Raw genomic sequence first — 26,349 nt, 5'->3', positions numbered from 1 at the left:
AGACTTACAAATTTACCATTGGATTATCAACATTTTGAGGAACACTTTGTTTTCCTACACCAAGCCAAGATTGCAAAGGCTCATGGGTGTCAGAATGATAAATAACCCCACAAATAACCCCATTTAAAAAACTACACCCCTTATTATATATTTACTGAGGGGTGTCAGGAGTATTTTGACGATACAGTTTTTTTCAGTAGCTAATGTAATTTAGAGGAGAAATAATAACATTTCATATTTTTTCAAATATATCATTTTAAAGGCAGTTTTTTTCTATAGTGCACACGAAAATGAGGATTTACACCCCAAAATGGATACCCCTGTTTGTCCTTTGTTCAGAAACATACCCGTTGTGGCGCTAATATTATGTCTGTATGCGCAACGGGGCCCAAACCGAAAGGAGCAGCCGGTGGCACATTGCACACTTGTAGAGCCTTTGAGCTGCCAAAACGATGGAGAACCCCATTTTAGAAACAACACCACTTAAAGAATTTATCTAGGGGTGTACTGTGTATTTTGACTCCTCAGTTTTTAAATTAATCTAAGCAAAGCAAAAGGAAAAAATATGATTTTCATTTTTTTTTTACAATTGTGTCATTTTAAAAACAGTTTTTCTTGTACACCACACACATATGAATGAAGACTTTCACCCCAAAATGAATACCCCTGTTTGTCCTGTGTTCAGAGACATACCAATTGTAGCCCCAATCTACTTACAGGACACATGGCTAGGCCTATAATGGAGGGAACACCTGTTGGATTTCAGGGCACAACTGAATAAATTCCAGGCCAAATTGCTCACTTGTGCAGAAAAAAAAAACAGACTCCCTAAAAATAATTCCCACCACACCCCTATTTTTGGCATTCTCTAATTCTTAGATAAAAGTAATAATGTAAACTGTGTGGTATGTCTGAAAACGGGTAATTACGGAGGCCTGGTTGGGATGGGCACATGGGGCAATAAAACCGGGTATCCCTCTTCCCATGCTTTTTTGGGGGGCATTTCTTGAACTCAGTGGCAGGGATGGGGTGTAAAAAGTGTCGCTCTGTGAGGTTTTCTAAGCTTGCTGAGGTGTGGGGGTCTCAAACAAAAGGAGCTCAGCAAGCTACTCCTGGAACTGCAGGAAGTCGAGCGTTCCCAGAGCTTCTTGTAAATTACAGTACGTATTACAGGTAGTGATCTGAATAACGCTGAGTTCATACGGCCGTATGTGGAATCTGCTTGCGGAGGCCCGCAGCGGATCCCAGTTGTGAGCCCGGCCATGACCCTGCGTACGGGCACATAATTTACTGCGCATAACTGGGTAATCACACATGCGGTCATGCGCGGTACAGCTTTTTTTGTTTGTATATCCCTTGCCGTTGCATAGCGATTGGATAGCGGTGATCACGGGCCTATGGACCTGTCACCGCAGTCCCAGGTGATATCTACTGCTTCCCAGCTACCTTCAATAGCTGGGAGCCAAGAGATTTTAAATTTGCCGGGCCTCCCGGCTAGCGTAATTATGTCTGGCACGCATGTGCAGAAGACCGGCGTCAGGTCCTGGGGAACCAGATCGCCAAGGGACATCGCGGAGGATGGGGGTGAATATCTTTAGCTGATCCGTGAGGGGAGCTGAATCTTCTTAACTTTTTAAAACTTTTTATTTACTTTAATGCGAGCGCTGCTATGCGACTGGGATGGGGGATGTCTTACCATGGCCCCCTTGACAGGTCCAGGATGTCGGCTACCTCCAGTAACCGTCAGCATGGAGTTTTAAGGGCTTTAATCCCCAGAGAAAGTGTGTTTTTATGGCCCTGGGGATTAAAGGCCAGAAAAGCAGGATATACAAAGTCTATGGAGTGCTTCACTAAGGGGTTAAGCAGCAGAAAATCTGCTGTGAAATCTGCAGCATTTCCACATCAAAAACCATGTCAAATTCTGCACCATTGGAGTAGATTTTCACATGGATTTTGGTGCCGATCTGCAGCTGACTTCACCCCTACTATTGATGCAGAAAGGCTGAGGATTTTGCTGTGGATTTACCACTGCCCCTCACAGAATAGGCTCCAAAGATAAAACTACAAATTTTAATTCAAATAGTTAAAAAAAACAGCGCACACTGGTAACCTAAATGCGTCATACCAACGATAAGGGCAGAGCACAAAAACAAACACACACACACACATATAGACACTCAGACAAAAAAAGTTCTAAACTATTTTTCCTGGATACTAAATCTTTCCATGTATTGTAAGGCACAGGAAAAGATAGAGATGTACAATACGTGCAAACCGTTAGACCAAAGCACTAGGCCGTATATACAGTTAGCATTGTATAGCTTAGTGTATAGATCTGCATATCTCTGAAGTGGTGGATCTGTTAATGTGTTTTCACCATGTATAGGGTTAGTAACTTTTGATATGCAGTTAATCTCTCTGATAGAAACTAGGGAAGAAGAAAAGTACGGTTTTGTAAGTCAGAACCAAAAACTAAGGTTCATGAAAAAAACTCAGTTCTGATTTGTAAAAGCTCAGGTTCAAAGTTCTGATTAATACAAGCTCAGGTTTGAAGTTCAACGCGTTTCCCTGCAAACCTGCGGTTCATCAGGAACTAAAGAGCCATGGTAGGAACCTAAAACTGCAATGGCGGCGACTCTTATCTAGCCAACATGGTATCTTGGCAAGAGCCTCCAAAAGGAATACTGACCATGAGAGCAGCAACCTATGTTGAACGTAGATAGTAGATTTTGATCTAGTTCCTCATGGATTTTTGTCTGAGGGCCAGTCTGCTGCGATGTTGCAACTGGTATCAGAGTGCATTTGGGATCAGCAGTAGGGCGAAATGACAACTAGAGAGACTACCTGTAGGGAGGTAAAGGAATGTGAACAGTAAGGCTAATGCTGGTCCTAGGCTATCTTGTTCGAGCAGACGGGGCTGCCTGACAGATTTTCCTTACTCCTAACTGAATGAGGGATTTGTGAGAACTATGACATATAACAGTAAGGAGCGTAGCTTTCCTAGCGTTAGTAGGATATCCTAAATTAGTCTGAGATACTTGTAATATTCATAGCAGTTTCTATAATAACCCTCAAGGAGCGTGATGGTTTCAGCTCTCTAGTATCATCATTTCCCTCCCTAGCAGTTAGCACGATTACCCTGCCTATGTCTCACTAAGGGCAAAAAATAACAAACAAAAGAGCAAGACCCATAGCCTTCTCTTCTGTGGTGCTTTCCACAAGGAGAAACATGCATTACAGGCCCTGTTAAAAGGTCAGATACTGACCCGTAAGGTAGCTCCCTTCCAATAGGTGGCGCTGTGGTGGCATTATTCCAGCACTCATTTGCATAGCGCTAATCTCATACAAACTGTTTGAATCATCTGTCTTTTTTTCTGTCCAGGACTGCGGTGAATGCTCAGCACATGTTGTAGTCAACACAGAATCCAAAAATGAGATTATTAGCCAAAACTGTTCTACTACAAAAGGTATGTACTATATTGTAGTGTTTCTCAACTAGTTTAGGCTATGTAGCCTATAGTCAAAGAAATTTTTATCTAAGTGCCACCAAACCTATGTTCCAGCATGGTCCAAACTAAGTACTCAGCTAAGAGCATATTTTACTGCCCTATTGCATTACTGTAAATTCATGAGTAAATCAATCACAGATGAAGAAATACAGTACAATAGGCATAAAAAGAATACAATTCCAATATAAAGTTAGTGAACCCTTTGTAATTACCTGGGTTTCTGCACTGATTACTAATAAAATGTGGTCTTTAATCTAAAGGCCCTTTTACGCGGGCTGAAAATCTCAGGATTCTCGTTTGCCCAACGGAAGTAGCCGGTAATGTGCACACATGGGCAGCCCATTTAGACTGCATGATTCCCATTGAGAATCGTGCAGTCCTTAGGAACTTATCATTCAGTGTTTCACATTCCTATATGAAACACTGAACGCTCAGTGTTGAAAGGGCATTAAAGCACCCGAGCCAACGCTGATTTTTATGCCAGCTGGCCCTAAACGATGAGCGAGCTCCTCATGATTCGCGCTTGTCTTTTAGTCATTTGTCTAAAATTATCATTCAGTTTCGTTCATTTAAACGATTTTCTGAATGATAATTGTTCCACCTAAGGCCGCCTGCAGACGGGCGGAAATTAACTTGTTGCTGCTCCTATAACAGCAACTGTGGTGACTGGGAATAGGGACAGTGCATTAGACGGCTGGCTTCACGGTCTACAGTGTCCGAATCTAATGTTGGTTCCCAAATGAGCAGTCACAGTGAAGAGTAATGGGGTGATGGTGTAATGTTTCCCAGTCAGATGTTATTACAGTGCAGACCCCAAATAATAAAGTTCAGGAAATATGGGAGGCAGGTTTAACTCACTGTTTACTTGAGTAAAGCTTGGTGCTTACAACATCCACAATATAAAGGCACAATACTTTGCTGGTGGTGGCTGTTTTTGCTGGTGCTAGCTGTTCCTCTCTTTTATCTGTACCTCTCCCAGTGTACATAATCACCTTTTGCTGGATCGCACTGCAAATAATAGTTCTTGCTGGCACAGCTTCTGGAGATCTCCTACAGCCTGTCTTGTAGGTCACTTTTTAGTAGCTGTCTGACCCTCCATACTGCAGTATCTTAGATATCTGACCTCAATGTGCTAGAGTTGTCAGCTTGTCTTAGGGACCCTGGACTTTGCACCATTGGACCTGCCAGCCATCTGTATTGCCAGGCATAGGTACTTGCAGGATGATTACCACTCTGGTTAGTGGCCCTCAAATAATGTTGTTCCATCTCTAGCATCGATTAATTGGCACAGGCACTGGTTTATTAAATATCTTTCATCTGAGTTAACTGCCCAGCAACTCCAATGCACTGAATGTGTGGGTAACCTTTATAACCTAGATTAGCATAAGACTATGGGAATTCCCTGAGCTAACCTTGTGAAAAACCAGCCACTACATGTAAACAAAATATACACTGGCATAACATACTATAAACATTTGTGAATATAGAACATTGGAAATCCCCTATTCAGTATTCATTTTTTCTTCTTTTAGGCAGAATTTTAGGATGTAGGATATGCAGGGTTCCCAGTTACATCTCCATGAACTCTGGAATATTCCACCAATAGGTCTGTAAGACATGACATTCCCAAAACATATGCATGATTGTACCCATACTCAACAAATATCTTGGACAGTCTGTACTAGGAAAGAGGCCTATATAAACTAGAAGGAGTATAATAGATTTTATGAAGGAACTTGACTTGTTTTAGTTTGTCCTAGCACTAATTAAGGGCCACCGGGAAGTAATCTAGTGCTTATACCTACCTATTAAAGGTTGTCCCAAAATGAGTCCTCATTTACTATATTGCAAAAGAATCTGTACAGCAGCACACACTCCTACCACAGAGCTTTTAAGTGGGAAGCAGAAACAAATTGCAAGCTCCTTCGGGTCCCGACCACGGATCCTCTTCACAATAGCCACCAAATAAATACACAGGAGCAGCAAACCCTGGTGCATAAAAGAGCTTCACATCCTCATATAGCAGCGGATGGCTTTATTTTCAATCCAATTTCCACATAATATGAGTTACGTTTCGGCTGAGTCCTCAGCCTGTTACTGTAAACAATCACCAACTTCCCTTCCCACCCTACCCATCCAACCCAACCGAGGATAGGTTTCAATCCCGGAACCATTACAAACAGATAGGGGGCACTGTCCCATCAGTAAGCTCCTAAGGAACAAAAGAAGCTACAAAAGGGTCAGAACAGTATGACATATGTAAACCCATATAAAAAGCCAAAAATCACATATTCTGCAGCTTAATTAGTGACTCAGTATAGAAGAAAAGCCCGTTCAGCCCTGGGAGAATCCTCCTCCACGGCAAGGGGTCATAAACAAGGCTACAGCATGTTAAATCCTAGGTTTAAATTTGCATGCCGAAACCCACATGAGGAGCCAAAGATCAAGTATTCTGTAGCTTACTCAATATAGGGGAAATGCCTATTCAGCCCTGAGAAATGCCTCCCCCAAGGCAAGGGGCCACAAATAAGACTACAGTACATTAAATTTGGGTTTAAATTTGGACCTAGGGCTGACCAGTCAGCAGCCTAGAAGGAAAGGAGAGATGTTTAAGGCCAGTGATGGCAAGCCTTTTAGAGATCGAATGCCCAAACTGCAACCCAAAACCCACTTATTTACCAGAAAGCACCAACCCGTCAGGGGGCGGGGCTTATCACAATGTATGATTTTACCTTCGGGCTGTTTCAAAATTGACAGGGAGGAACGTTCTGTGTTTTTACCTAGCTGGAGCACTGGAGTACGATTGGTGCGTATTTTAACTGGAAATCAGCTCCATACTTGCAACTGATTTCATACTATGCAGTGCTCCTTCTTATCTCCTCCATAGGCATTCCGCAGTCAGTGCTCCCAGCTTCTGGTTCTCAGCGACCTGTAGTGGCGTCACCTGACCAACATCATCTGAACAGCGCCTCTGCACCTGACCAAGTCACTGGGAACCAGGAGTTAGGTAACATTGACAGCCGCGGATGCGTGGCTGATTTCAGTTAAAATCCTAACCAACGGTGCAAATTTTGAATGTTTTTGGATGCAGACATGCTGTGTAATTTGCCGCTTAAAATTTCCGCTGAGAACATGTAAACATACCCTAACTCAACTTGAGGTACACTACCATGTGCAGAGTGGCTCCAGTAGTAATAGTGACGCTCACAGTACCCTTAGTAGTAATAGTGACTCCCACGGTTGCCTCAGTAGTAATGATGTACCCTATATCGGCCCCAGTAGTAATAGGGTCCCCTATATTGGCCCCAGTAGTAATAGTCTCCCCCACAGTGGCCTCAGTAGAAATAGTGACCGCCACAGTGGCCTTAGAAGTAATAGTGACCCGCACAGTGGCCTCAGTAGTAAGTGGCCCCTATATTGGCCCCAGTAGTAATAGTGACCCCCAGAGTAGCCCCAGTAGTAAGTGACCCACACAGTGGCTGAAGTAGTAAGAGTGCCCTCCATAGTAGCCCTAGTAGTAATAGTGACCCCCCTAAAGTAACCACAGTAGTAATAGGGACCCTCACAGTAGCCCCAGTAGTAATAGTGATCCCCACAGTAGCCCAAGTAGTAATAGTGACGCCCCACAGTAGCCCCAGTAGAAATACTCCCCCTCCCACAGTAGCCCCAGTAGTAATAGTAACCCCCCCCCCCCCACAGTAGCTCCAGTAGTAATAGTGACCCCCTGAGAATCATATACTCACCTCCTCCTTGTCGTTAGAACGCTACTGTTTCTTTTCTCGGTGCTGCTGCAGGATGCACACACTGATGGTAGTGTGTGCTCCTAAACTCCTCTTCCCCTGATCTCTCCTCCTGGTTTGGGCCCCGTTGTGCATACGGACATAAGATTAGGGCCACAATGCGTATATTTCTGAACACGGGACAAACAGGGGTATCCATTTTGGGGTGAAAGTCTACATTCATATGTGTGCTGTACAAAAAAATGTTTTTTAAAATGACATAATTGCCAAAAAATGAAAACAGCATTTTTTCCCCTTCTGCTTTGTTTAGATTCATTCAAAAACTGTGTGGTAAAAATATCCAGTACACCCCTAGACGAATTTGTTAAGTGGTATAGTTTTCAAAATGGGGTTCTATATCGTTTTTGGCCGCTCAAGGGCTCTACAAGTGGGCAATGGGGCCTAAAAGGTCTTCAAGCAAAATAACTGTTCTGAAAGCCACCGGCAGCTCCTTTTGGTTTAAGCCCCATTGCACATACAGATATTAGATTAGGGCCACAACGGGTATGTTTCTGAATATGGGAGAAACGGGCGTATCCATTTTGAGGCGCAAGTCTTCATTCCTATGTATGCTGTACAAAAAAAAAGTTTTTTTAAATGACACGATTACCAAAAAAATGAAAATCGTAATTTTTTCTACGAGTGTGCAATGGGGCCTAAATCACCTTCAAGCAAAAGTCACTGTATAGGACCCCTTTAAAACGTAACCTTTATTGATAATATTAATTAAAAATGTTAAATAAGGCCCAGCATAAGTAGACAAAACAAAAACAAGAAATTATAAAAAAGTCAAAGGGGGGTCACGTTTGAAACCCCTAAAAGATGATATAGGACTTTCCGTCTGGAATAACCAGTTTCAGAGAGTGATACAGACAAAAAACACAGGCAAATGCTACGGAAAAATGGTCACTATACAAAATGCCACTCTAAATATAACACTATAGTGGAATCAAGAGTGACATCCACTGCATGTCTATTTCAAAGATACAATCAGATTCAGTAGTTCGGTTCTCATTCGTGTTCTGTTCTACGCGTTTCGTCGCAGAGGGCGACTTATTAGGAACCATAAATAAGTGTGTATACAGAACCGATTGCTGTTATTGTGACGTTAAGGAGGATAAACGCCAGAATTATTTCTCTTTTTTTTTTGTCTTCACTTTCAAGCAAAATGTCTATTCTGAAAGTCACCGTCTGCTCTTTTCGGTTTGGGCCCCGTTGTGCATACAGACATAAGATTAGGGCCACAATGGGTATGTTTCTGAACACAGGACAAACAGGGGTATCCAATTTGGGATGTAAATTTTCATGTTCACTATAGAAAAAATGTCTTTAAAATGACATATTTGCAAAAATATGAAATTTTATTTTTTCTCCTGCATCTTTATTAATATATATTTATTAATTTAACTAATGATACGAGCATAAAATAACATGTCTTACAAATCCAGAAGTTATCATCTTGCTAAATATAAAATAACAGGGGAGATAGTTATTACCTAACATCTATTATGCAGCACTATTCTTGGAAGAATGCTACACAGATATTATATACAGGAGATATATTGAAAATCTATTTACGTGATATTTAATAGCAAGTAAAAGGAAAGATAATTAAAAAAATTAAACATTATTAAAATGATTAAAAAATAAAAACAATAATTTTATAAACACATTAATAATGGTAATCATGATTATCTGATATACGAAGTTGGGTTTAGTAGTTGATAAACAGTTAATTTTCTTTCAGCATGTAATAATAAAATAAATAAAATATATATAGGAGATGTTGATATTGTAAAAATTGATTAGCATAATATAACATGAGTACAAGAGAGAAATGTGTTTTCATACAGTTAATAGTTACTATTAGATGTTGTATAAGGGAGTACAGACAATATTTATTATATAATATTTATTGTATGGTATTTATTATTTATGTATATATAATAAGGCCGCCTGCAGACGGCCGGGTCAGATCCGGCTGCGAGAATTCTCGCAGCGGGACCCGCTCTGCGAGCCCGCACAGAAATAGAGCATGCCGCGGTTTGTTTTCTGCACGTGATTTCGCGCAGACAAACTGCGGCCATCTGCATAGGATTGCGTATTGTAATGCAATCCTATGCATACGTGTACGGGCGTAAATTGTGTGGGGAATCCCACCGCGGAATTTCCGCCCGTCTGCAGGCGTCTTAAGTGTATTTATATATTGTGTATGGTATGCGTACGGGAAATCAATCTGTGCAACATTTATTAGTAAGGGGAAGAGAAGTAATAGACAGAAACAATAACTTCATTAACACATTGATATAACAAATGTCTTAATAAAGAACTACTAAGTGGCAGCAGAGTACAGCAAAAGTCCTGCTGTCCTGCTGTACCTAATATTGTACCCCCAATTTTCTCTTCACCTATGGAGCAGTGCTCCTCTCTCCCTTTAGTCTCACAGATTGTCTCACTGAAGGTTGGGAGGGACCCGTAAAGCATACTGGGGCCTTCTTACTGCCACAAGTGGCACTACTCAGTTTGAGCCACTGCTCCCCAGGACAGGCTCATGGGACCTCAAGTTTTTACTGCTGGTGGTAAGGGGGGTGCTTCTGGGGGTAGTGTCAGTTGCCCCAGGTAGTTAGGGGAGCAGTGGACCCTTCTCCCCTCTTAAAGAGCTGCTCTGTAGGCCCCGTTAGCGGCACCCAGGGCTGTGGTTTAGGGCCCTTAGGCCGACTGGAGAGCCTCTTCACCTCTCCCTCCATGTCAGGGGGTCCCTGCAGTGGCCTGCTCTGGCAGCTCACTGGCTCCAGCAGCTCCTGATCCACCCAGCGATCAGCTCACGGGTCAGGCCAAAAATTTAGCCTGTGGTCCCGCAGGCTTCGCTAGACCGCAGACTGCCGCGGGATCCAGTCAGGCTGCAAAGCTCCTCTTCTTCCTCCTCCAGATGCCCAAAGGGTGGTGGGGGTGTCGATGGAGGTCGTGGATGCCGTAGGATTACAGATGGCCCTGGATACTGCCCATAACCTCATTAAAGTATTATAAAACATTTATATATCAATATGCTTGGTGATCATAACTTTGGGGTAGCAATACACATGACCAGTACCACTCAGTCACCTCCATCAAATGTTTAATGGACCTGCAAATAAGATTTGGATGTAGCAGGGGGGTTTTGGATGACTACTCCCTGCAAATGTGTTTCAGTTTTATCAATATTTCTGGGATACCGTACATGAGCAGCCTTCTTCAGTTCATGAAGCTTATTATCATAAGATTAAGGCCAGGACTCTGACCTGGGCATGACAGAAGACAAATCTTCTTTTCAACCATTTTTTAGTTGATTAAGGCCGCCTGCAGACGGGCGGGTCGGATCCGGCAGCGAGGATTCTCGCTGCGGGATCCAACCCGAGCTCCTGCAGGGACCAGCACGTACTCACCCGCACCTGTGGCTCCGGCTGTTTGATGTGCCGGCTTGCCGAGCAGCCGGCGCATGCGCAGACCGGAGTCGGCGGCGGGTGAGTGACTGGCGAGCCCTGCACAGAAATAGAACATGCTGCGGTTTATTTGCCGCGCGAGATTTCGTGCGGCCAAACCGTGGCCGTCTGCATAGGATTGCGTTTGTTAACGCAATCATATGCAGGCTTCCAGCGGCGGAAATACCACGGGAAATCCAGCAGCGGAATTTCTGCTCGTGTGCAGGCGCCCTTACTTGTGTGTTTTGGGTCATCATCTTGTTGCACGAGCAGTGATGCACTCATGACTGTTTATGTCATAAATAACGTCACGCTTCTGCATCATCCTCTCCGTGGCATAGGCACAGATCATTTAATACGTGCAGCATCTTCAGCTGCCTGATCTGGAGATGTCAATGGAGAACACGGTAGGCATGTTTTACAGTAACAAAGAAAGAGAGCCTGCATATAATTGCACACTTTACACGCAATTAAAAAAGTGCATCAAAATCCTGCGGTTTTAAAAAAACAACAAAAGCAGCACATGTATTGCTTAAATCCACATGCGTTTTTTATAGTGTATGCAGTTTCTTAAAAACATATGTGGTTTCTGAATACCACATGCAGTTTTTTAATGTGTTTTTTAAATTGTGGTTCAAAAATGCAACAAAAAACATGAACACAGCCTAATGCCGGGCTCACACAGCCATAAGCATAATACACTGCATGGGTCACGCAGAGTTTTACCGCTGTGGAGTTGCCGGTGACCTGCCCCATTACTGTGTATTGTAGCGAAATTGTACTGTGCATTACAGCATATCTAACACATGCTGCCATGCGCAGTTCACCAGTTTTTATTGTTTATATTTCCTGCCGTCCATACTCAATGTAATTATGTATGAGTGGTGGTGAATATGCACCAATAAAGAACAATGGGCTTTCTTTCGCTTAATGCGCTTAATGCGCTGCGTCCTTTTTTTGTGCTCAAATATTATGCAACTTCTACTCCCAAATATGAGCAGAACTGTGCATCTCAATGTATTTGATTGCCTGCGAATTACCGCGTATCAAATGCGTGTACAACGCTCACGTAATAAGCGGTAATCATACGCTCATGTGAGCCCAGCCTAAGGGGCTATAAGCAAATGTTCACATAGTCCAGGAAATAAGTCATGTTTGGAAAGCTTATGCCAAGGGTCTAGATCATGTATGTAAATTAGTTTTGCAGCTGTATGCAGCACAGTACGAGGAGTGTAAGGGGGGGCCCAAGCTGAACTTTTGCACCCGGGCCCCTGAGCCTTTAGTTACACCCCTGATAGACTCACTAGTGATTTTGAGGAGATAACTTTTGATTCCACAACAAAAGATGCTTTTTTAAGTATCTGGATTGCAGCCTGTTTGGTAAGTAAATGTAAAGACAGCCATATTTCATCCTGTAGGTTAACCTGGATAACTATGACAAAGTAAATTATAACTTCCATAAATTGTGACATTAATTGTATTTGCTTCTTATTTCAGGGGGGCAGCCACACACACCAAAACAACCAGGTGGATATTCTCTTTATATTTTATAATTATTCTGTATTCAAAATATAGCTCTAAGCTTCATTATGCTATGTACAGAGAAATGACAGATTGTATCGAGCATCACAGTAAGGAGATACAAAGTATTTGTTACAGGGAGCACACAACAATGTGTAAAGCCCCATTTACACATAATGATTATCGCTCAAAATTTGTTCAAAAGACCAAAAATGACTGCTGCCATCGTGCAGTTTTCGCTTGAATGATGATTTTTAAGGTGGACTTAAAATCCATTGTTCAGCTAGTGAGAGTTAAAGTATCTCTCAATAGACTACACACTGTTACCTCCACGGGAGACGACAGATAACATTGTAATCTGCTGTCAGCCAGGAAGAGAACAATGCAGGTGTGTGACTAATCACATGCTGGGCTCCGCAAACAGCTTCTGGAGGCCCTTTTACATGCAAATGAAGATGATAAAGTGTTAATGCCCATTAACACTTTATGCAAATAGATCGCAAAATCGTTCAGTCATTGGAAAGATTAACTTTGCGTAGAATCATAGAACAGTAGAATTGGAAGGGGCCTCCAGGGTCATCGGGTCCAACCCCTGCTCAGTGCAGGATTTACTAAATCAACCCAGACAGATATTTGTCCAGCCTTTGTTTGAACACTTCCATTAAAGGAGAACTCACCACCTCCCGTGGTAACCTGTTCCACTCATTGATCACCCTCACTGTTTTCTAATACCTAATTTGTGTCTCCTCTCTTTCAGTTTCATCCCATTGCATCTAGTCTTTCCTTGTGCACATGAGAATAGGGTCGATCCCTCTGCAATGTGACAGCCCTTCAGATATTTGTAGACAGCTATTAAGTCTCCACTCAGCATTCTTTTTTGCAAGCTAAACATTCCCAGATCTTTTAACCGTTCCTCATAGGACATGATTTGCAGACTGCTCACCATCTTGGTAACTCTTCTCTGAACTTGCTACAGTTTCTCTATGTCTTTTTTAAAGTGGGGTACCCAGAACTGGATACCGTATTCCAGATGAGGTCTGACCAAGGAAGAGTAGAGGAGGATAATTTCCTCATGTGATCTAGAATCTATGCTTCTCTTAATACAACACAGAATTGTGTTTGCCTTTTTGCCTGCTGCATCACATTGTTGACTCATGTTCAGTCTATGATCTATTAGTATACCCAAGTCTTTTTCACATGTGCTGCTGCTTAGCTCAATTCCTCCAATTCTGTATGTGCTTTTTTCATTTTTATTGCCCAGATGTAGGACTTTGCATTTCTCCTTGTTAAATAGCATTCTGTTAGTCGCTGCCCACTGTGCAAGCTTTTCTAGATCTTTTTGAACACTCTCTCTCTCTCTTCCCTAGTGTTAGCTATGCCTCCTAGCTTTGTGTCATCGGCAAATTTGATCAGTTTCCCATCAATTCCCTCCTCCAGATCATTTATAAAAATGTTGAACAACACTGGGCCTATGACAGAGCCTTGTGGTACCCCACGTCATACATTCTTCCACTTGGATGTACAGCCATTTATGACAACTCTTTGAGTATGATCACTCAGCCAGTTGTGAATCGACCTAACAGTTGCTTTGTCAATCCCATATTTGGTCATTTTTTCCAATAAGTATAGTATGAGATACATTTGTCAATGTATCACAGCTGGATACATTTGTCAGGTAGATTCACAGCTGACTGAGTGGTCGTACTCAAAGAGTGGTCATAAATGGCTGCACATACAAGTAGAATAATGTATCAAGTGGGGTACCACAAGGCTCTGTCCTAGGCCCAGTGTTGTTCAACATTTTTATAAATGATCTGGAGGAGGGAATTGATAGGAAACTAATCAAATTTGCCGACACAGTGGTCATAAATGGCTGCACATCCAAGTGGAAGAATGTATCAAGTGAGATACCACAGGGCTGTAAAAGGCCTTAAGTGTTTATTACCAGATCAGCACCATTTTAAAGCAAGAGCAAAAAGTTAATAGCGCAAGGGCCTCCACATCTCAACCACTTCTACTGTAAAAGGGTCTTGATCCCAGAAATGGCATTCTGTTGGGCTGAGAGTTGGTCAGAACACTTCCCATTGTATTTCTTGTTGTCATTTTATGACTCAGCACACCTAGAATTAAATGGATGCTATAAATAAGGGATATCTTACCTCTGGGATCCATACCTATGTTGAGAGCACAGGTCTCTTGACTCTTGTTGAGCTTCATGAAGGAAAATAATTAATGGAGAGGTGGGAACTCATAGGCATGGTTCTTCTCTCCATTCACTTCTATGGAAGTTGTGGAAATAGATGAGCATACTTGCACAGCTGTTTCCATAACTCCCACAGGTTACAATGATGGAAACCGTGCATATGTACTTTATGTTCACATCTTATGTCAATATTATAGTGCTAGCAGTTGACCTCATATGCTAAGTAGTGAAGACCTCCGCAAAACATATTTTTGACAAAGGCATAACCAAACTTTTATGTAACCCTGTTATAAGCAATGTCAACAGCTTCAAATCATTCATATATTTACAATGTTTGTAGTTTTAGAGCCGACTGTGACAGTTGTCCATCACCCGTGCCTGGGATGCTTTCATGCCATAGACACCAAGAGTGACACGTTGTTGCCAATACTGCATGCGGCAATTGAAAAAATGAACAGAGTGGGAAACCACCAATTCCACTTTGACCTTGAGAATATTACAAAGGCAGAGAAACAGGTCAGAAACTATTGTTCCACTATGTGTTGATTACACTGTAGTAGATATACTTAAAGGGAACCAGTCATCAACAATAAGTGCCATAAACTGAGTTTCATGCTCACATAATTGATGAGGTGTCCCCACTAACTTTGCCGGGACACACCGCAGGAACAGGGGATTGGATGGGTATGTGACCCAGCTCACTGGATTCCCCTTAACCTAAACTATAAGCATGATAACTTAGTTTATGGTAATTATACAGTAGTTGATGACAGGTTTATTTTAATTAACACTTCCAATAGGATTTACTACTCTCGTGGTAAATAATTACAGCCAGTATTCCTCTATGACAGTACTCATTGAAATGCAAATAAAAAAGTTGGAAAAATACCTCTGCAGCACCACCTATTGGATGGGAGCATTCCTTCGAATCAATGTGACTTTTAAACAAGTCTTAACAATGATTGGGAATAGGAGACCAAGCCATAAAACCATATACAGACAGCTGTTTTGGGGTGTTTACCCTTTATCAGTGTGCAGTAAGTTTCTGGCTTGCTCTTCTATCCCCAATCATGCCTGTGATGTGGGTCCGGAGGGGTGTTGTGTCTCATTAAGGAGAGTACCCAAAAAGTGTGTGAAGACACCTAACGGGTAAGTGGGTCCGGGGATGGTATAGTCTCTCCCCAAGAAGAGCACCCAAAAGCAGTGTGGGACACCTAGAAGGTAAGTGAGGAGACTTATAAGACCATGCAAGCTCCTCTGGGTAATTTATGCAAATAAGGAAGATGGAAAAATACCTCTGTAGCGCCACCTATTGGATGGCAGCATTCCTTCAAATCAATGTGACTTTTTAAAAAGTCTTACAATGATTGGGAAAAGGAAACCCAGCCAGAAAACCATACACACAATATTTCAAGAATAGGTCTTCCTTATTATTCCTTTGAGCTCTTGGACATCACTGAAAAGCTAAAAACATCATATATCTACTCTTGTGAAGTATATAATGAATTTGTGCAAAGAGTAATTCTCTAATATACGGTACTTCAATGTTCAAAATGGCTGTCTATACGAGGAGCAGAAATCTAACATTAGAGTAGAAACTGTGTCAATTCAGTTGCTCCTTTTTAACATCCCCTATGTGCTGTTCAAAAAGAAGAGTCAAGCTTTGTTGTGGTCAGCGAATGTCCCATTCCTAAAAAGAAAATATTCTGATATAAGGATTATTGTAGAAAATTGTTGTAGAGTATATAGGCCCTCACTATAGATAGCGATACCCAACTCACTTTAATAATAGACTTCCAAATGACATAGTTATTTGGCTTCTTGATTGGCATAGTTCAGTGGCTCCTTGATTGGTATAAAGTTATTTTTAATATACATATTTGCACGATTTGTAAAACATAGATTGCTATCCATTTATTTTAATATACTGTATGTTTTAGGTTGTACACGGGTGGAACTATAAACTGGAGTATGAAATTAGACAAACTAATTGCTCTAAAAGTCTATTTCCTATATGGTCTCCTGAAAAGTGCTCAGTTGACAAAAATGGGGTAAGTGGTCTATTGAGTTGTTCTCCATTGTCAATATCTCTTGTTATTGATCTCTTTATATTTTCTGCTCCACATTTAGAAATTCATCTGTCATGATGTAGAAATGTGTTATAGTCCACAGTTTGTTTTATATTATATCCCCATCTTCTAGGAAATGTCCCATGAAATGTTCTTTATTCTTCTAGTGTTTGTGGTCAAAATGTATTTACTACAACTGACTGATGTGTGGTGTATTTTGCATCCACAACATAGAGACTTAATTTTGTTTCTTTCACTCACACAACTCCTATAGCTGTATTGATTATCTCCTTCTCAGTCATCATGCACTTTCCTGGCATCTTGGGGCCATAGAATAATCAGCTCTGAAGCCTCTGAGCGGCAGAGCGGTCATGTGAACAATGAACACCACGTCACCGCCTGCCACTTCTTTCGGGTTCTGTGTGCTTGGCACCAGGGCTGCAAAGCTGGACATGGAGTGACAGGGATACAGGAGTATTCCATTTTTATTCATTTTGAACCATTTTATCTTCTTTTTCAGTCCCAGAAAAACCCTTGTTAGAAGCTCTACAATCTCAAAGGTCAATTTGCTGATATGCCCGCTTCTCACTTGCAGAGGCGCATCACTGACTACATTACAGAGACTGCTCTTCTGATTTTGGACAATGAGAGGACTTAGGGACAGACTTTACAGATGGGGAAATACATTTAGTTATCAAATCTACAGTGTTTAGAAAAAGTCCAGGAAGAGATGGTTTCACGCCTGCTTTTTATAAACTGAAGAAACAAGCCAGCTCACCCCTTTCCTCTCCAGGCTTTTCACCGCAAGTTTCCTAGAGTCCCCTTTCATAAGGCAATCTTTGGAGGTGCACATCAGTGTCCTGCCAAAGACAGGTAAAGATTCAACACTCTCCACTAAATTTAGCCCATATCTTTGATAAATGTGGAAATGAAACTTTCCTCGAAAGCACTAGCCAGTTAGCTCCAAGCCTTACCTCATTCTGATCAGGTGAGTTTTAATAAGGACCGGGAAGTCAGAGATAATATAATCAAAACACTGCTTCTGGCTGATAGGGCTAAGACCATGTTGAAACATCTGTGCTTCCTATCTGTAGACGCTGAAAAGGCCTTTGATAGGGTACACTAGTGAATTTCTTGTCTGAAACTCTTGAACAAATTAGATTGTGCCCCAAATTCCAGGGTAGGGTTCTCACACTGCACAAATGCCCTATGGCTAGAGTTATGGTAAATTGTTTGCTTTCTTTTCCTCTCTATATACAAAATGGCACTAGGCAAGATTGCCATCTCTTGCTTCTATTTTATGTGCTAGTTCAAACAGAGGCACTCAATATAAACTCTCATTGGCTGACATGAAATTTATTTCTGAAACCTTTCATTTTAAATAGAGACACCACAGTATTTAGGAGTATTTGCCCCCTCTAAGGCCACTCTCACACAGGTGTTGGTAAAAACACTGTTTTTGTAAATGCACCGTTTTTTACTAGAGCAGAGCTGCTTTGTACAGTGTTTAATGTGAGCGTTTGCCTCCATTGTTACTGTGCTTTTAGCACAGTAACAACGCAGGCAAAGAAAGCCGATGACGTCACACATTTCACTTTTCCTCACAGTGGCATAGAATGTTGCATTCAAAAACGCAGTAAAATATTGCACACAGTGACTACCACATTTTTGACTGCGTTGAAAACACGCCCCATTGATTTTAATGGGGGACGCATCCTGTTTAAAAAGGCTTAAACATTGAAAATAGAACAGACAGCATAAAACGCATTGTGTGAGAGTAGCCTAACTATTCTCAGTTATTTTTTCTAAATGATCAGACCTTCTTGGAGTGCACAATGAGAGATCTCTCCTCCTATGCTACTCGAAATCTTCTAAACGCATCCATCCTCCTTTCAGCTTTTTTCGCAGTCTAGCTTTCACATCCATACACGGCTATGGGGGAAATGATCATTTGCACTATCCTGCATTTAGTTGCAATGCCAATATCACTACTTTTCCAAATTTTGTCCATGTTTAGCATTACGCTTCACCCCAATGCTATCCTACGTTTTATCTCTGGCATAAATTCTCCATCCTAGTCAATTTTTGAACCAAGGAAGATTAAGTTTTGCACACCTTCTACAGCTTTGTTGTCAATTTTGATTTGAATTTTTTGTAATTGTCATCATTTTTGTCTTCTTTAAATTCAGGTAGAGGCCCATTTTTTCACTTTTAGTTGTAATCATACATATAAGCTGCTTCAGACCAGCTTCTGTTTCTGCAAGCAGAGTTGTGTCATCTGCTTAATGGAGATTGTTGATGTTTCTGCCACTTATTCTCACTCCGGTTTCCAATTCGTCTAGGTCCATTTTCCACATGATCACTTCCGCATATAGGTTAAACAAGAAGAATGGGTGAGAGGATGCAACCCTGTCAAACACCTTTGCCGATCCCAAGCCAATCTGTGTCCCCACACTGTGTTGTCACAGTGGCTCTTGATTGGTATAAAGTAATTTTATCAGCTTGACTAGATGTGCCAATACGCCCAGCTCTTGTAGGGCGTGTCATAGCTTGTCATGCTCAACACAATCAAAGGCCTTGATGTAGTCAATAAAGCACATGTAGATATTCTTTTGGTATTCTTGAGCTTTTACCATGGTCCATCACAGGTTTGTAATATGGTTGTGGGTGCCATGTCCACGCCGGAATCCTGACTGCGCATCAGGGAGTGCCGCTTTAACTACAGATCTCAGTCTTTTCTGTATGATTTTGGCTCTTGCTTGCATGAGGGTTATTGTTCGTTAGTTGGGGCAATTCCGGGAGTCACCTTTATTTGGTAAAGGGATGAAGACAAATCTTTTACAGTCCTGTGGCCATTGTGTGGATACCCATACTGCCTGGCACAGTGCCGTGATGGCTTTCATCGGTACTGGCAGCAATAGCTCTGCTGGTATGTTATCTATGCCTAGCGCTTAACTTTTGCCTAGTTGTTTCATTGCTATAGCTATTTCTGATTCCGTAATGGAGGGGTCCAAGTCCACAGGCTCCACCTCACACAATGGACCAGGTATGTGATTGCAGGCATATAGTTCCTCTGTGTATTGCCTCCACCTATCCTTGATACTCTGTTGGTCATTCAATTCCTTCCCATTTTTGCCTTTGATTGTGCCATTGCGTGCCATGAAAGGTTTTTAGGACATCTTGACCTGTGACAATAGGCCTTGGATATGGCCTTTCATGGCTTCTGCTTCGAGTTGTTTGCAATGCTCATTTCAGTCCATTACCTTGTCTTTCCTTGCTGCTTGCTGAAAATTGGCATTTAGTTGCCGAACGTCGTCTTTGTTGCCTGCCGCTTTTTCCACTTTTCTTTGCTAAGACAACCAATATCGTTGTTTTTCCTGCTTCTTATAGGTGAAATGCTTACTGGGTGTTTCCATAACTGTGGACTGTATATCATTCCATAGTTTCTCTGGATGCATTTCTGATGTGTCAACCAGTTCGAATCTGTTTGCTACCTCAATAGTGTATGATTTGGGGATTTTAGATGTGTCAAATTTTCTCAAAGGAGCACCTTTCTTAATGCTACAGAATTTAATCTTGATCTTAGCTGCAAGGAGTTTATGATCAGTGCCGCAGTCAGCACCAGGAAAGGTTTTTTTATTGCAACGACTGAACTTCTCCAACGATGATGACACAGGATGTAATCAATCTGATTTCGATGGAGGCCACTGGGAGATGTCCATGTGTACAGTTGGTGTTTGGGTTGAATAAACCATGTGTTTGTTATCATGAGCCGATTTTCTTGGCCCACTCCATACACAGCATATACTGCCAATGTCTATATACGTCCAAATGACATGGGGCATAGGCAGTCAGGACATATATAGAAGTGTGTCAGGAAGGGATTAAAAAATAAATGGAATCAAGATAATGGAGATATAACTAATATTCAAGAGGAAATTATAATGAATTCAACAATGGATAAATATTTGAACTCTGCACAATGTTGTGCCATTGTTATTTAGCCTACAAAGGCTTAATTGTATACTAGCAAAGTTAGTTTAAGGGGTACTGCCATCTGAGACTTTCATGGCATCGGCACAGGATATGCAGACTAAGTCTGATAGATGCAGGTTCTATCTCTGGGAGGAAGTGTAAGTGGCTGCCCTAAAGGCGTAAAATTGTTGCCATGACAATGTTGTGCAAATTGCCCCAAATTTCTGTGCTATAGCACTGAGCAAGAAAAAGAACAGAGAGTAATGGTGCTGTCATACCATGGACCAAGACCAGGAATGGCATACAAGCATTGTTGTCAAGAATTCGTAAGTGAGGGCGGTCTCAGTAAAGCTGCTAGGTGTGCCTCATGTAACCAGCGGCAGGGGAACTTTAGTGAGTGGGACACTTGCTATTTAAGCGTCTGTTACCAGAGAAAATGATTTTAAACTGAGCCAAGCCTAAAATGAATATTATTAGAATTTATCTGCACTGCATTTTAGAATTTCTGAACTGTGCATTATGTTATGTAGGTTGTCTTTCTGTTTTACAGGATTGTACCTTGGTCTATATTATGGATATTATTGTGCCTGCATAATGTCATATTGTGCATAGAGTATTATGAATTCCAGGATCTAGTTAGTCATAGCTAGTGATAGACAATTCTATGTTACAAGTTAAATTGTTTGTTGTATATAATAAAAGTATTCATTTTCATCTTTGTTCATAAATAAAGCAATTTTTTGTAATTCCATCTGATGCATTTTATCCTGAACCTGAGTCACTATACTTGCGCCCGTAACACCGGCTGCACCTATCTCTAGTCCTGGTCCTGGCTGTCCCCAGCCTGGCTGAATGTGGTGGTGGGGATAATCAGGACTTATTAAAACAGTAGAGCAGGCTGTGCTACTCTGTTTCCATAACTCCCATATAAGTAAATGGAAGTTACACAGGCAGTGTGCGATACACTGTTTCCCCAGCTTCGGAATTGCAGAAACAGAGGATTTCAGCTCGATTTCAGCTTGTGCACATCGAATACCTGCTGATGCAGCAGAAACCGCTTCGCCCACCGTCTATCTAATGTATGGGCAGCATTAGCGCACATCATTTCAGTTTTCTTTATTTTGTCACTCTGCCCATTGCACCATTGCAGTATGTGGCAGAACATTTGTTGATTTACTACAATATGGCAGTTCTATTAAGCAAGGATATTTTGAGAGTCTTTTTTGATTAATTTTTTGTCTTTGATACATATTTTTACAGCAAGATGGTTACTGCAAAACCAAAGTGTTTGTGACACCAAATGAAGAAATCAAGGATATACATTTAGGATGCCACTCAAGTGCAGGTAAGAATATGCAAAGATTTCACTTCAAAATACTGTTTTAGATATATTTACGAATAAGTAAAGATTCATCATACCATGATGAAAAGTGCTTTATTGCATAAGAACAATCTGCTGTACTGTCACTAGGGGCTGGCTTTGGGCTCTGGGGTGTGCTTCTTCTATCATGAGTTAATCAATCCTGGAAAAACCATCACAGCTGGCACTCCTGTTCTTCCTGTTCATGGCAATATTCCCGGTAGACCAGTGCAAGCTGTTTCAGCCGTTGGTCACGTTCTTCTTGAACCGGACTGGACCTTCTGTTTTCTGGAGGAGGGCTAATCCTGTTCATGATGCCTGATAGGGGTGTGCTTCTTCTATCCCAGGAGGTCGAGCTGAAAATTAGGGCCAGGTAAATACTATCACTGGAATGGTGATCTCGGAATGTACAAAAGCCTGGATAGTTATGGGGGCCATTGTAGCTTTGTTGGCACAAACTGGCAGTGAGCTCACTAAGACCTCATGTCCACGGGGAAAATCGGGCCCGCTACGGATTCTACATGGAGAATCTGCAGCGGGTCCCTCCTGCCCCGCGGACATGAGCGCTGAAAATAAGAATTTATAAGAATTTACCCATCCGTAGCGGGCGGGGACGCTCTGCTCTTCCTCACGGCCGGATCTTCTTTTTCGGCCGGCGGATGAATTCCTCACGCCGGCGGCACGTCGCCGGCACGTCGTCGACGTGCCGCGCGCATGCGCCGGGCACATCCGCCGAGCCGAAGCAAGGGAGATGCGGCCGTGAGGAAGAGAAGACCTTCCCGGCCCGCTACGGGTGAGTAAATTCTTTTAAATTCCTATTTTAGGTCTCCCGCGGATCCGGACGGCTTCCATAGGCTTCAATAGAAGCCCGCGGGAGCCGTCCCCGCGGGAGACCCGCACGAAAATGGAGCATGGTCCAGATTTTTTCATGCTCCATTTTTTTTTAAATCTCTTTTATTGACCATCCGCGGGTATTTATCTACCCCGCGGGTGGTCAATGCATCCCTATGGGGTGCGGATCCGCGTGCAGGTAATCCGCTGCGGATCCTAAATCATATTTTCCCCGTGGACATGAGCCCTAAACACTCAAGGCCCTGTTCAGGCCAGGTCTGGCTTAGGTCAATTGCGCTCAGCTTAGAACTACAACTGGGGCATAGATGCATATCTTAGATTCTGCATATTAGCCTGGAAAGACAATTCCTGGCTCATGATGCTGAATAACTGTTAATACAGCAAACTGCAGAAAAGATGTATGGCTATACTCAGGCTAATTGCAATAACAATGTTCTTCAGAGAACCGATAACCGGTCCGTTACAAACAAAATGTGTCGCTACTTGAGTACTATGAAGTCTGTGTATGAATAACTTAAATGCTGAAACCGCTGTTCGAGGCCTTCTTACAAAGTCCAAGGAAAGTCCTTCAGCTCTAAGTTAGTGCTTAGTGGACAGGAGCTGGGGAGTGAATGCTGGGCGACTTGAGGCTAAAGATTCAGTCTGAAGATGTTGCTCTATGTTTTATTGCCCAAAGGGTTCTGCTGCTGGTAGCCTCATAGGGGTTAGCTCTCCTTCTCTAGAAGTGCGACCTCCATCCGTACCGCTACGTGCCTCACACAAGGCTGTTCCTATCCTGGAAACTGGTCTAAAATTGTGCACGAGAGCTTTCCGCATCACAGTCCACTTTCAGCTCTTAAAGGCACATTTCTTTTCAATAATTTTTGCTTGGTTTTATAATAAACAGAGAATAGAAGAAAGTTGACATATTTGTTACGTTAGAATACAATTTTTGTACCGTGACATAAATATTTTAAACATGCAATGTGTTGTTGAATAGTAAAGAGACTAATGTTCCTTCTTACAAAAGAAATGAAAATAGTTGCCAGGTTAACCTAGTTCGTCACTTGAGTACTAGATATCAACTATGAACCAGAAACGAGAAACTTATTTGTACCACTTGACGGCTTTTATCTTATGGTAAAGGATCTGTTAGGGAAAGGAGAGGGGTTTAAGACATGGAGATATTTGGAAGGGTGGTATGTGGAGGAATTGGTATGCTAATTAATTGAGGAATGATTTGTCAGCCAAATGTTCTGTTTGGATATAAAGGGATCCTATTGGACTCAAAATGGAAAAGGGATCAAAAAGGATCAAAATGGAATCCAATAAAGGATCCCATTTTGGACTGCCAACATTGTTTCGTAGGTGCAGTTGGACGAGACTATAGATGCTATTTTTTTTATGGAAGAAAGTTCAGAGCTTTTCCAGTTGTGCGCTATTGTGAGACGAGTTGCGTGTAGTATATGGCAGATAATTGTTCTGCATTCCAATGGGACATTATTTATCCCTAACAGTAGAAGCGCCAAACTAGCTTTGCTTTAAGTTGAGAAGGGATTGAGTATTTTATCATTTTAAACACCCTCCTCCATAGGGTGGAGATTAGGGGGCAACTCCAGAAAATATGGAGCAGTGACCCTATTTGTCCGCAGTTTCTCCAACTTTTAGGGGATGCGCTGCTATAGATGTATGAGAGTTTTAATGGAGTATAGTACCATCTGACCAATAATTGATAGTACTGCTCATGGTGGGATGTGCATGCTGTAGATTTTCCAGCCCATTTTAGGGTGGTTTGCCATTCTTGTAGGGAGAATTGACTTGGGAGGTCTATTTCCCATTTTATGAACTGTACTGTTTTCTTTAGAAAAATGTCGGCAGATAAAAATTTGTAGATTTGTTTAGTACGCTTCTTGTATTGGTTAAAGGTAATAGATAGCTGGTCTTTTAAAAACATTAAAAAATATTGATTTGCGTGTCTGGGTGCGTTCAAAGATATTTTCTTATTTGGAGGAATATATAAAGAGGAATTTTATATTTTTTTAAAGGCAGATTTCAAACTGCTTCAGCATGAAGACCATAACCACAAACCAAAACCATTTCCCTCTTACAGTAGCATGTAAGCCACTATCAAATATGACAGATGGTTTTGAGCCTCACTGGATAGTGAAATAACAGAATCCTATTAAAGACATAGTCTAGTGGTATGGATTTTTTTTAATGTTAAACTATTATTGCAATTTACCTTTTTTAATGTATGGGCTGGCGATTAAATATATTGCAAAAATGTTTACAATTAGCATATTAAGACCCAGAACATGCTTTTAGTGTCTCGGTGCAAGAGGTGCAATGCACCAAGACACAGAAAAAGTGCATCAAGGTTTGGTGGGCAGCATGCACAATGTGTTGAGGAGAAGCTCTGTGCAGCAAAGGATGGCTTCTACTCACACAGTGCACGTGGCCGGGAAGCATTAGTAGAAGATTAAGGCAGGCTTCAGACAACCGGATTTGCATTGCAGAATCTGGAGCGGGTCTCCACCTCTGGGTTCTGAAGCAAATACCTTCCATAACACGCTTTTTCATGCCTCTTCAGCTCTATATCATTTAAGTCTGAAGCAGAACCCTGTGTAGGTTCAAAGGCTCGCATTAACATCATGCATTTTTGTTAGCCATTAAAAGGTATAATATCTACAAGATTACTTGGTTTCTCTTGCTAGGAACAATCACATTTTGCTCTACTGGCTAATATGGTAACAAACTTTTTGGATTATGCAGCGTCCCAATGGTTAACTCAGGACACAGGGCATATACTGTGGAGCTGGAAGGGTAGAGTGGTCACTTGTCACGGAGGGACACATGTAGCCTCGTCCAGAACAGCGTTGGGCCTCTTCCAGACACCCCTAGGAAAGGGAAGGCCAATATAGATGGAACAGGAATACATTTTTGTCACGCATGATGCTACTGTTCCTATTACCCACCAGTATGACCCTCAACAGTAATAAGGGGAATTCACACACAATGTAAGATTGAAGTACCTCAGTCCTTGGGAAAGGTCAGGGCCTGGCAAAACTTTACTTGGAAAACTTCAATATCACACAAATTCACAACACACTATTGCAAGTAAGAACAGATGGTTGGAGTTTAGGGAGGAAACTCAGCATGACACTGGTCCTGCAGGCCTACGTTATCTGTCAGGTACAGCTCCTGGAAGGGGAATTCTCCAGAGAAGGATAGGGGTAGGGTCACTCCACAGGCACTCTTGCAACACAGTACCTCTGCACAGTGGTCTTGGCCTTTCTTTTCTCCTCACAATCCCTCTCTCACTCTCTCTCTTTTTTAAGGGTTCCTGGCATTAGGGTCCTCAGGAAACCTTTCTTTCTCTTCCATTCTTCACCACATATCGCTCATATCATCGTCTTCTTTCAATATGGCCCAGAATCTCCCCAAAAGATCACTTATCTGGAGTACTCCGTTATTGTATGTGTCTATTATTTTGATTACATTATCAGGCTCCCGTTTCCGAGGCAAAAGAAGGTCTGTCCTCCGAAAAGACAAGTTGTTCCTCCCAACCGCCCAGGTACATTTAGCGTACAAGGGAGCACATCGGTTCCCCATCGCTGTGCCCCTCAGCTGGTGGAAGTTCTGAC

At 42.0% G+C, this 26,349-nt stretch overlaps 1 protein-coding gene across 1 annotated transcript in view; it reads left to right on the top strand.

The window, feature by feature from the left end:
- Nucleotides 1-26,349, top strand: part of LOC136626565 (T-kininogen 2-like) — a 51,704-nt gene that overhangs the window by 4,853 nt on the left and 20,502 nt on the right. The window contains exons 3-7 of the mRNA XM_066601619.1: nt 3,383-3,467; nt 12,244-12,273; nt 14,811-14,986; nt 16,411-16,521; nt 21,775-21,859. Of these exons, the coding sequence (XP_066457716.1) occupies nt 3,383-3,467; nt 12,244-12,273; nt 14,811-14,986; nt 16,411-16,521; nt 21,775-21,859 (487 nt within the window). The remainder of the gene's footprint in view (nt 1-3,382; nt 3,468-12,243; nt 12,274-14,810; nt 14,987-16,410; nt 16,522-21,774; nt 21,860-26,349) is intronic.

This window comes from Eleutherodactylus coqui, chromosome 1, assembly GCF_035609145.1.
Source record: "Eleutherodactylus coqui strain aEleCoq1 chromosome 1, aEleCoq1.hap1, whole genome shotgun sequence".
Classification (NCBI taxonomy): Eukaryota; Metazoa; Chordata; class Amphibia; order Anura; family Eleutherodactylidae; genus Eleutherodactylus; species Eleutherodactylus coqui.
Note: the sequence above shows the minus strand (reverse complement) of the source record. Positions and strands in the feature narration are given on the sequence as shown.